Raw genomic sequence first — 13,080 nt, 5'->3', positions numbered from 1 at the left:
CTTTATGATTTACTCAAAAAAAGACAAGCGAGCCTCAGCCTATATCGGTATTTTTAACCTCTTGGGTTAAAGACTTGAACTTCCTTTCACAATTCTCATAAATATTGAAACCTCCCCTCTTATTTGAAATTGGACTAAGACTTTCCTTATTGGGTGAGATCATTGGACAAAAACCTCCCTTCTAACAAATCAGTTATGATTCACTTGCACGTGATATCATGTGCAGATAAAATTTTATAAAAATCCAATTTTGCCTTTATCCAAAACTGAAACCTCAATGTAATCTCACTATCTCTTATGGCCAGAAAAAGTCCCTTCCCGTTGCTCCTTATTCAGTATTTGTGTTGTGTCTTGTTTTAAATTAGCTTATCAGTATAATCTCTATTTTGCTCATGAGTCAAGATACATAGGAAAAAACATCTACAGCAGCTTCAATTACAGGAGATTTTATAAATATGGTTTTGGAAGAAGGATTGGTGATGATGCCTCAGCAAAACAGAATAAAAATTTGTTGGATTTTCATTGGACGATTTGAGAGCTTCTTCCATTAAATAAATGAGTAGGCATTCAAACCTCGGAAGTTGAAAATCATGACTACTCTTGTATTGTTTGTAATTAATTAAAACTCACGGGAGAGGTGCCTTCAAACAGTCTTTTGAAAATTAAGCAGAATTTGCAGAGAATGGTAAATAGCATGCAAGGGAGAATTTCGTAAGACATAATGTCGTATCTCTTCCCTAAGCTTATGGTTTATGTAGTTTTATTTAAAAACTTAAGGAGCGATAGAGGGTAAAAATGTCTTTTGATGGATTCTGTCAATCAGACAGGCATATTATTCTAATAGGAGAGGTTTAAGTCTTATAAAATATTAGAGGGAATGTATAAGCATTTATCACGGAGATGTTTAAGTCTTTTATCCAAAACTTTAAATGTTTTTTGCTTTTGTTGTTTGGTTAATCATTACTTTAAATGTTTCTTACTTTCCACCTTAGATTTAACACCCCATCAAATATGCCACATAAGCATTTCATTTCGGTTATGTTTAGTTTGAAGGAAAAGGTAAGGAAAGGAAGGGAAAGGGAGGGAATCTTGTATATGTTTTTCTATCTTTCCCTTCCTTTCCCTACCTTTTCCTTTAAACCAAACATAGCCTTCAAAAAATATTGGGCATTGGGAAAAATAAGAATTTGACGTTTCTCTAAATGCCTTGTGCACATAAATCCAAACATGTATGTTTTTTAATATTTATTTGATAAATATTGAAACCAAATAGTGATTTCATGCACAACAAACGCTAACACCTATATATGCTGATATGGCAACGCTTTTTCAATAAAAGCCCACCAAACCAAACATAGCCTCACTTCCAAGTTGTGCAATTAAGGAATTCAGCTTTGGGAATTGAGAGGGTGTTAGTTGGTTTAAAAATTCTCCTTTATGTTGTGTTTAGTTGCAATGCAAATGAATTTACACTGATGCAAGATTATGACATTGCAAATGATTTGAATGTAAATTCTGAACTATTTTTGTTTTAAATTTAAGCTTATCTTGTTTGATTGTAATACAAGTGAATTAAAATAAGATATAGAGCTGAAAGCAAAACCCAAAACAAAATTAAATAAGAATTTGCATTTTTTTTCATTTGCACTCCTATTCATTTGTACTAGTGCAAATAAAATTGCATTGTAACCAAATACAGCCTTACAATTGCAATGATGTCAGCACCCTAGTTTTGCTCGGTCCGCCGCCTGAACCCCCACTTCACCCCAAATTCCTTATCAGACCCTTTCAATCTTTTTGGAACACCTAAAAACCCAAGAAACCCGAAAACCCGGATTTCAACCCAAAAGCCCTCAAATCCACCGTTAAATCTACTCAATACCAATTTGATAACCCCCATCACACCTCAATCCTCATACTAGACACCACCATTAGACTTATGACATCCTGAAATACCTATTAGTAAAATTTTAACTCAAGTTTTTCCCATTTACCCTCTTATCAAGCAAAGATTTCATTCCAATGTTTCTCATTAACCTAAACGCTTAGAAGCCAAATTCCCTTGATCTTAACACATCCAAACCGATTAGACCATATCATTGGATTCCGGACACACCCAAACACCTACCTGTAAAATTTCAACCCAAAATACACCCATTTGCCCCTCGATCACACACAGATTCCATTTCGAGGCTCCAAGTTGATCGAATCAATCCCTTTCCAGATTTGCCCGACTCAGGCCCATTTAGCCCGATCTGACCCCTTTAATCAACTCAAAATGTCCAAAATCCTCACCCTACCAAATTTCAGTCCAAAATACCCATATTTACCCATACATCTAGAAAGATTCCATTTTGGTCAATCTCATTGATCTACACACACAAAGCTCTTCTCAGTAATCAAACCCACCTCAACCCTTCATTTTGACCCAAAATCTCAGCAATTCGTCCAGAATCCCAATTTGACCACCCTTGGACCAAGTGTGACCAAACTTTCCAAAAATTACAAAATTACCCCCCTGCACCAAATTCCTAAAATGCCTCCTCATGTCAAATTACCAAAATGCCCCTTTGTCCAATTTATCCAAAATAACCCTTATTCCAAATCCCAAAAATACCCCTTGACCAAATTACCAAAACACCCCTCCTTCAAAATTTTCAAAATACCCCCGTACCAAATTCCTTAAATGCTCCCCTAATGTTAAATTGCCAAAATACCCTTATACCCAAATTGCCCAAAATAACCCTTATTTCAAATCCCCAAAATACCCCTTGACTAAATTACCAAAACATCCCTCCTTCAAAACTTTCAAAATAACCCTTGTTCTAAATCCCAAAAAAATATCCCTTGACCAAATTAACAAAACACCCCTCCTTCAAAACTTTCAAAATACCCCTTGCACCAAATCCCTAAAATGCCCCTCATGTCATATTACCAAAATACCCCTTACCCAAATTAGCCAAAATAACCCTTATTCCGAATCCCCAAAATACCCCTCACACCAAATTCCTAAAATGCCCCTTTTCTCCCAAATTCCTATAATACCCTCAGACCAATGTCTCAAAATACCGTTTGACCCAAGTTCCCAAAATACCCCTTCTTTGAGCGAGAGAGGGAGACGGAGACGGAGAACGAATAGGAGAAAGAGAAGATTCGGGTTGAAGCTTCTTCGTAAAAAAGAGAGAATAGTCAAGAGGTTTTGTCAATGGAGCAAAACTTAGCCTTCCTCCTCTGTTCTTAGCCGCCGAAACCCTATTCTCCCTGCTATTACAGCCATTCCAACTCCATCGTGTCATCAACCATCTCAGACCTCCATAAGTATCCATTCAGCAACAGTCCGAGCCTGCAAAAGTTCCCAATTCAACAAGTTTCGTTTGTTTCAAGTTACAAGAGGTAAAATGTTTTTCCTTATCTCCTTCATTCTTATCTGCTTTTTATAGTGCTTTTTGCTTTTGATGTGAGAATCGGCGTGTCCCCTGGTGTCTGAGAGGTTGAAGCGTTACTAGCTAAGTCCGAAGGTGGGGGTCTGATAGAAAAGGGGTGATAATTCATTCTTTTGCTCAGACCCCTACGTCCAAAAGGGGTTGGTCTAGAAGAGAGGAGAGAAGCTTCCAAATCCTCCCAAATCAGGGTGAACCCGGATTCTCACATCAACTCCAAGGAAAAAAGGGAAATTCCGTATTCACACTGATCAGAGAGAGGGTGCTTTAACCCCTTCCTTCTCTCCCTCCCTCTCAGCGTACCCAAACTGATCTCGTCCTAGCTGATTAACATGAAATCACTATTTATTCTAAATGTTTTATGAAGCATAAATCTGGGAGACCCATCACTCCCAATTATCTATTTGTGATGGGTGGGACTCCATTTAATCAACCATGAAGTGAACAGCAAGTAGTTTTCCAATGTTCACAAATGGCAAATGATTCATTACTCCTACATATCTACATTTTGGATTTGATAAGGCATAGCCTTCCGCATTCCTCCTCTTGAATCAAATACCATCCATCAGATTCGAATATCATATAAATTAAGCTAAAATTTAATATATGTATATTATATATAAAAGTGTGGATACAGCGTGGAACTTATTTTTTGACTAAAATTATTCTATATTTCTTTGTTTGAAAAAGGGTATAAAAGTCATTTTATTATAGTTTTAAAACCAACTTTAATGGCTACTATAATGGTCATATTTGTGTATTTAATCCATCTCTAATTGTTAGGGCTGAAAATGTAACTTCAATTATTACTTTCCATCTCATTTAATCCCCTCTGATTCAGTCTTATACTTAACTTATTAACTCCCATTTTTTCTTATAAAATACTATGTTGTTAAGTTATTTTTCACTAATAAATGCTATTAATTAGATCTGTGTCAACATTTTTAACTTTATAAACCCATATATTTATAAACTAACTCAAAAACAAAACCACTCTTTATCCAATTGGTGCTAAGCAATTCAATCATCCGAATCAAATTAATCAACCTATGAAGTCATAGTTAGGTAATAGGATTTTTAAAATAGAAATAAATATAAAAATTTACAAAAAATGTAGAAAAATTAGACACATTTATGATATACTTATTAATCAAATTAAAAAATAAGTGTAATAAACAATAATTATTTTTACCGATAAACTCACCAAAAATAAAATATAAAAATTATAAATAAATAGTTCAACTTTTGGGTTAAATGTGTTAATCTTTAATGTCATAAATAAATAATAAAAATTAATAAAATATAAAAATAAAAAAAATACATAAATTTTGCTAAAAAAACATTCAGACACATGTATAATATCATGCATTTTATCATATTAAACAAAAATTAATTGTAACATTTCAGAATTGTAAATACAAAAAAAAATATTGAACACGTAAATAGTTCAACTTTTGGGTTAAATGTGTTAACATTTAATGTCATAAATAAATAATAAAAATTAATAAAATATAAAAATGAAAAAATACATAAATTTTGCTAAAAAAACATTCAGACACATGTATAATATCATGTATTTTATCATATTAAACAAAAATTAATTGTGACATTTCAGAATTATAAATACAAAAAAAAAATATTGAACACATCTATAATTTTATATTTACACTACTATTAAAAATATGAATAAGATTGTGAAACTTTTTTTTTACTAAAATCAATGTTTTAAAAACCGACCTAAAAACATAACCGCTTTGGCTTCTAGTTTCCGAGTCAGTGGTTCAATTGTCTGGTTTAAGCAGGTCAAGCCGATAAGATGTAAAATATAATGTAACATTTTATTTTGACCATTAAAATAGGATTAGGTTAAAGCCCATCCTTAGACCTACAATTGGGTTGGGTCAAGGCAATTTGGGTTGGGTCAAGGCAATTTGGGTTGATTTTGGGTCGGTTGGCTTTTAGAGTTGGGTCATTGAATGCTGGATTGTAACCCTAACTGTTTAGGTTAGGGTTGACCCATGGGTTAATTCCGGTTATCCCTAAAAATAAGTGGAAATTTAAAAAAATAAAGAGAATTATAAAAAATTTCCAAAATTAAAGAAATTAACTTTAAATTTCTAAAAATAAAGTAAAAAACTTGAAACATTCAACAATTCAAAGAATTAACAGGTAAGTGTAAAGACTAAATAGTAAAGATTAAAGAGTAGAAACTTCTAAGAATACATAAATAGGCCCAATTAGACCTGACAATCGGGTCGACAGGTTAACCTAGGACTCAACCCAACCCAACCTAGTTTTTTTTTTTTCAGGTTGGGCCGGGTCAAGTCATTATCATAGTCCAATAGCTAAATATGAGACCCTAACCCTGTTTTTTTGAGTTGGATTGGATTGGGTCAACTTTTTATCGAGTCTACCCACCGTATATACACATTATTATGAGAGAGGAGTGTGAAACTTTGAGAATGAGGTGGTTGGATAAATTTTAGAAGTGAAGAGGAATAAGAAGAAGTGAAGAAAGAATCATTAGAGATGATTGTCACCATGTTCATGGATCGTTGTTGCATAACCGTTTTGCCCTACGTAGAAGGAGGAGGAGTAGGAACCGCCATCAGCGACTATCTCCATGTTCACCATCACCGCCACTATAGCACCATTTGCCCTCTTCTTACATCTCCCTCACCTTTCTAAATCTCTCTCAAATCCTAGATCATTTGCCTTATTAGTGTATCTCAGAATTTAATATAAGTTCGATATTTAATCTCTCATTTTTGCATCTATTTTTCAATTTCTTCATTGGAGTTGCATTTTTTTTTGCTGTTACAACTTAAAAAGAATCACATAAATGAGAAACTCAAAATCAAAATGGAAAAACTAAAAACCATAATTAATTTTGGCCATTAGGAAAAATCGAACTAGATTATGAGATATGGAAAATTTCTTTTTTTCAATTATTTTTATTTTTTATTTTAATTTTAAAATAAGTAAAAAAAAATAGAATTAGTTTGAAAGAAACTTGAGAACCATTAACCGGATCAAACATTTTAATGGTTAAATCATCCAGGTCAGGTTAGTGGTTCTCTAACCATTTCAACAGGTTTTTTTTTTTTGTTAAATTACGGTTCAGGTCCAAAAAAACCAATGACCCGATTGGTTCCTAGGCCAAACGGTTTTACTGTTTAGTGTGGTCCAATTTTTTAAAACATTAACTAAAATATTCATTTTTTAATTTATTCCCTATTTAATTGTAAGGCTAAAATTGTAAATTGAACTACTACTTTTCACCTCATTAAATTCTCTCTATTTAAATTTTACATTTTTTTTATAAATGAACAAAAAAACAAAAAAGATACACCAAAAAGATAAAACACTACAAAAGAAGAGTTTAGCCAAGCATGTAGACCTGTCAATGATACTTGGAACTTCATAGTTCAATCTGATTATCACATATTTGGATGAAATATTTATATAATCACACTTGAATTTTACAATTTGCATCTTATTAATAATAAAAAACAAAAAATATAAAATTTATGATTAATATAATTATCATCATTTAGAATTCTCAACTACAAAACACATACACAGTTATAACTTATAACTTAATTATTAATTAATAAATACATAGATCTTGATAGCACGGTAAATTCATATATGATCTTATTATAAACGGATCAGAATTTTTTAGATCAAATCCGATTTAATCAGGACTGGTTTGAACTCGGTCTCAGAGTACAATTACACAACTGTATTAAAGTATTGTTCAATTCTACATTATGTTGACCAAAATACCCCTTGCTTAAATTATAATACCTATAATGCCCTTGTGGTGACCTAATCAACCCTAATCTTTCGTCAGAATGCCGAAAGGGTTCTCTTTTTCGCAACTTTCCCTTTCTCTCCTTCCACCACGTTTTCCTTTGCCTTCTAATGGGGAAGGACTCTGTTTTCCTGTAATTGCAGATTTCCATGGCATCTCCTGATCTGAATCTCTATATTCGTTTCGGTTCATCTCGCTTCTTTTTCCGTATAACAAGCTTTGATCCTCAGCTTCCAAGGATGCTCTTCGAGGTAAGTTGAAAACGATGACCCTATCGATTTTGATTCCTTTGGTCATGTGCAGTTTGTTCTTCTATAAGCACCTTTTCTCTTAGTATTATGGCCTCTATCTTTGGATTTGATAGCTTTTTCTTAGAAATGATCCTTTTTCTGTTTAATCTCTTCTATAATTTGGGAATTTTTGGCTCCCCCTCTCCTTTTCTCCACTCGAGAAAAACCTGACTCCTGTTACCTTGATGCCCGTATGTTAAATAAATATTAGTCTTTTACCATATTTTTTTTCTTTGGTTCAGTCTTTAATACGATCACTTTTTCATCATTTTCCTCCTGTTTGTTCAATTGTCTTTACCACCTAATATGACTTCACTAGAGATACTTCTCCTCCTCCTTATGAAATGAAGCTTTTTTTTCATGCTTTTTAATGTAATTATTTTTATTTCTTTTTTATTGGGGGGATGATGGTTATTTCGGTTTTGTCAGTTAAATTGAGTACTAAGAACCCATTATATGGAAGAACAAGATCGCTTCTGCCGTGAAGTCTAGCTCCAACTTCGGTAATTGATGTCTAACAAAATTTAAACAGGATTATTGAATGTATTAGCGTAAATAGAACCCACCTACAACTTTAGAATGACTCATGCCATGGTTGGATTAACATTTGCTTCGAAAACGTTTTCTTCTTCAAGGTAACCTGATGAACTTTAGTCTTTGATGAACAGTTGCACAACAATAAAATTTAATTGGGTATTATATGTATTTATCAACCATGGAAGCTATATTTCCTTCGAGACAATTGATAAGTTTTGAGAGGAGAAAGAAAGATTTTCATATGGTGTTTATTGATCTATAAAAGGCATATGACAGAGTTCCTAGAGAGATAATATGGTTGGTCTTGGAAAAGAAAGGGGTTCAAAGTAGGTATTTAGACCTAATTAATGACATGTATGGGGGCCAACAACCAATGTTAGAACACCGGTTGGAGAGAATTTATATTATATTGTTACAATGGGTCTTCAACAGTCAACACTTAACCCTTATCTATTTGCACAGATCATAGATGAATTGACTAAGCATATTTAGATTATATAGTTACAATCATAGTTTTCAAGGCGCCAAGGTGAGGCTAGGCAACAAGGGGGTGCTTTGTCGCCTAGTTGCCTAGGTAATGAATTTTTTTTTTTTTAATTGAAAAGTACATATCCTAGGTAGTTCCTTAGGTTCCATAACCATCTTTCCTTAATAACTATCCATAATTTTCATAAGAAAATTATAAGCTTCATGTTTATGTATAGAAAATCAACATATTTATGAGAAGAAAAAGAAGAAAGAAAAGAAATTTCAAAAAATATGGGAACTGAACCCCTATTTTTGTTATAGGAAAAGAAGAAAAGAAAAGGTGGAAGAAGAAGAAGAAGAAGAAGAAGAAGAAGAAGAAGTGGAGGAAGAAGTGTGTTGATTAGACAAAACTTTAAGTTTTTCCCTTACTTATTGGTTCAAATTCTGAAGTCTTTGAGGGTTCAATACAGCAGTTAGCAATTTTTGTGTTGATTAAACCCTAAAAAATAAGAAAATAATAAAAAGAAATTAGTTTATAAACACAAAAGATGAATATTTTTGTTTAATAATGTCTATTTTATAATTATAATCTCAAAAAAGTAACAATATAAAAGTATTTTATAAGACAGTATATAAAACTGCTAGGCGACTGGGCGAGGCGAACCTCCAAGGGTGCCTTGTCGTCTAGGCGGGCACCTAGGAATTGCCTTGACAACTATGGTTACAATGGGTCTTGAGCAAGGTACATTTTTGGACTTTTATGTGATAGGCGGATATCACTTGGATTAAAAGGAAAAGGAAAATTCTATAAAACAATTGTAAGACCAGCTATGTTGTATGGAGCAGAGTGTTGGGCAGTCTAGAAACAGTGTCTATGAGTGTAGCAGAAATGTGAATGCTAAGATGGATAAGCGGAAAAACTAGAAAGGATAGGATTAGGAATTAAGTCATCCATAGGAACCTAAGAGTAGCTCCAATTGGTGATAAAATGAGAGAGAGTGGACTAAGATTGTCTATTCACATGCATAGAAGACCACCAACAGCTCTAATTATAAGAAGTTATTTGTTACAAGTTGAAGGGGCTAGAAGAGTTAGGAATAGACCAAAAAGGACATGTGTAGAAGTAGTAAGAAATGATTTAGGCACTAATAATTTAACAGTGTATATGACTTTAAATAGAACGGATTGGCAAAACATGATCCATATAACTGATCCCATATAGTTGGGATAAGGCATGGATGATGATGCTTATTATATGTATTTATCAATCATATGATGCAGCTTTTTGATGCCTCAGACATTTTCCTGTACTTTCTGGTTTTCTAAATAATATTAAAAGCTAAGCATATGGCACACATCTAATTGACCTGATCTTTTGCTCTCAAGTTCTCTAGTGGTCCAATGGAGAACAGACTCTGTACCCTGGATTCCTACCTTGCAAATGCAGGTAGCATGCCCCAGTCATCTCTAGTGAAATTACTGATCGCTAACTTGCATGTGCAATCTTTTCATATGTATCTATATTGACAGATTGTATATAATCTACCCACCCTAAGATCCCTGATCGACAAAGGGCAATGGCCCTTTATTTATCCATATCACTAGGTATATACATACATATAGTAACATCTTGATTTGAGGGTACAAATCCATTGTTTGCATGTTTATGCCCAGTGAAGTGTTAATGTAGCTACCTGATTAAGATAGCTTCATCTGTGGGTATAAATAATGACTTCATGCACTTCTGGCTGACATTGTATGGTTTTTCTTGCAGTGGTTGAGCCCTGTTATTCTACCTCAGAAGATACATTTAGCAGGCATGTATTGGAATTAAATATTATTAATTGGACAGGGTTAAACCTAATTTTCATACAGAGTAGACAGAAAGCTCAAGGATCAATTAGAAGTACTGAAGAGTTGGACCAGTGCACTTATCTTGGCACATGGAAGATTACAATTTTGTTGTTGGTCAAGAATTCTCTGATGTCAAGACTTTTCGGAGGACAATCAAAGAGGCTGCTATTGCCCAACATTTTGAGCTTCGAATAATAAAGAGTGATTTGATTCGTTACTTTGCAAAGTGTGCCACTGAAGGTTGTCCATGGCGCATCCGTGCGGTGAAGCTTCCAAATGTCCCAACTTTTACAATAAGGAGCCTTGAAAGTACACATACTTGTGGCAAAAATGCACAGCATGGCCATCACCAGGCATCTGTAGATTGGATTGTAAATTTCATAGAGGAACGACTACGGGACAACATGAACTACAAGCCAAAGGATATATTGCAAGACATCCATAAACAGTATGGGATCACGATTCCTTACAAGCAAGCTTGGAGGGCCAAGGAACGGGGGCTGGCAGCAATTTATGGGTCTTCTGAAGAAGGATATTGCCTCCTTCCTGCATATTGTGAACAAATAAAGAAGACCAATCCTGGAAGTATTGCACAGGTTTTCACTACAGGAGCTGATAACAGGTTTCACCGTCTCTTTGTTTCCTTCTATGCATCCATATATGGGTTTGTGAATGGTTGCTTGCCCCTTATTGGGCTTGGTGGAATCCAGCTGAAGAGCAAGTACCTAGGTACCTTGCTTTCAGCCACATCATTCGATGCTGATGGTGCGTTATTTCCACTTGCTTTTGGTGTTGTTGATGTAGAAAATGATGAGAGCTGGATGTGGTTTTTGTCAGAATTACATAAGCTGCTAGAGATGAACGCTGAGACAGTACCTCAACTCACCTTTTTATCAGATGGACAAAAAGGCATTGTAGATGCAGTGAAAAGGAAATTCCCAAGTGCAACTCATGGGTTTTGCATGCGCCATTTAAGTGAAAGCATTGGAAAAGAATTCAAGAATTCAAGGCTTGTCAATCTTCTTTGGAAAGCTGCCTATTCCATTACCACCATTAGCTTCAAAGAGAAAATGGCTGAAATTGAAGAGGTTTCTGCAGAAGCTGCCAAGTGGATTCAACAGATTCCACCTTCCCGTTGGGCACTGGCATACTTTGAAGGAACACGATATGGCCATCTCTCTTCAAACATTGAGGAGTTCAACAGATGGATTTTGGAAGCACGAGAGCTACCCATAATCCAGGTGATTGAGCGGATTCATAGTAAATTGATGGCTGTGTTTGATGAACGGCGTGCAAAGGGATTGTCATGGATGTCGGTACTTGCTCCATCTGCCGAAAAACGAATAATGGAATCAATTAATAATGCATCTGGATACCAAGTGCTTCGATCAGATGAAGTAGAATTTGAGGTTCTATCTGCTGAGCGATCAGACATTGTGAATATTGGGACTCGATGTTGTTCTTGTCGTGATTGGCAATTATATGGTTTGCCATGCTCCCATGCCGTTGCAGCACTCATCTCATGTAGAAAAGATGTCTATGAATTTTCAGACAAGTGCTTCACAGTTGATAATTACCGTGAAACCTATTCACAAATGATACATCCCATTCCTGATAAAGGTGAATGGAGTAAGGCTAGCGAGGGTTCTACAGATGAGGACATCAGAGTTGTGCGACCACCCAAATTTCGACGCCCTCCAGGTCGCCCCGAAAAGAAGCGACTTTGTGTAGAAGACCTTAATCGGGAGAAACATACTGTGCACTGTAGTCGATGTAACCAAACTGGACATTATAAGACGACATGCAAAGCAGAGATTATCAAGAGTATAGAACAATTCTAGAGGTTGCTGTTGATTTTGAACCGACTGACATGTAGCCCTCGTTAAATTGAAATACTGGTAGTCCTAATTCCTAAACTAGTTAGTAAGTAGTATATGCTAGTCTCAGACAATGGTATTGTAGGGTTGAGGCCCTGATTACCATTTAGGTAGCCTAAAATGAAGAATCATTTAATCTCTGTAAAATGAAAAATCTCCACTGTACTCCTGTGCTGGATTTTAGATTGAAACCAGAAATTTTAGAGATAAATCCAATGTTTTAAAAACCAGTTCGGAATTGGAATAGTTTTGGCCACCAGTTTCTAGTTTGACCATTCAATCCCAGTGGATGATTTGTTGCAATTTAAAAAAAATAAATAAAATAAAAATGGCCAAAACTATTGACTGGGTCAAATGGGTTGATGGTTCAACCATCTAGATTAGTGGGTCATCAATCAAGTGTTAATTCTGGCAAGATTCCAATTCAGGGGTGAAATGGAACTAGTTGACTGAACAGTTTCTGGGCCGAACTATCTGACCGAAAACTATTGCCTATTGCCTATAAGTTCACATCTCCGCCCCACAATGCCCCACAGCACATCCCCGCCATGTATTGATAACATCTCTTGATGATAATACCAATAGTTTCTGGGCCGAACTGTCTGACTGAAAACAAAAATAGCTTATTGCCTATGAGTTCACATCTCTGCCCCACAATGCCCTACAGTACATCCTCGCCATGTATTGATAACATCTCCCGATTATAGTACCAGTCCTAATGATATCATCAAGAAATATTCCCAATACACGACAGGGATGTGTTGTGGGGCGGAGATGTGATCTCATTGCCTATTGCC

At 35.0% G+C, this 13,080-nt stretch overlaps 1 protein-coding gene across 1 annotated transcript; it reads left to right on the top strand.

Moving 5' to 3' along the window:
- The first annotated feature begins 7,278 nt into the window (after positions 1-7,278).
- LOC104609145 (uncharacterized) lies at positions 7,279-12,494 on the top strand. The gene is made up of 2 exons (XM_010275381.3): positions 7,279-7,508; positions 10,327-12,494. Exon 2 carries the CDS (start codon positions 10,496-10,498, stop codon positions 12,245-12,247), a length of 1,752 nt encoding a protein of 583 aa, XP_010273683.1. The 5' UTR covers positions 7,279-7,508; positions 10,327-10,495; the 3' UTR covers positions 12,248-12,494.
- The last annotated feature ends 586 nt before the right edge of the window (positions 12,495-13,080 follow it).

The sequence above is a fragment of the Nelumbo nucifera genome, chromosome 5, assembly GCF_055504915.1.
Source record: "Nelumbo nucifera cultivar China Antique chromosome 5, China Antique-T2T, whole genome shotgun sequence".
Taxonomy (NCBI): Eukaryota; Viridiplantae; Streptophyta; class Magnoliopsida; order Proteales; family Nelumbonaceae; genus Nelumbo; species Nelumbo nucifera.
This window is presented reverse-complemented; position numbering and strand designations above follow the sequence as displayed.

Bases quoted from the DNA above. Each gene is read 5' to 3' on its own strand.
- LOC104609145 (XM_010275381.3), top strand. From the start codon at position 10,496: ATGGAAGATTACAATTTTGTTGTTGGTCAAGAATTCTCTGATGTCAAG.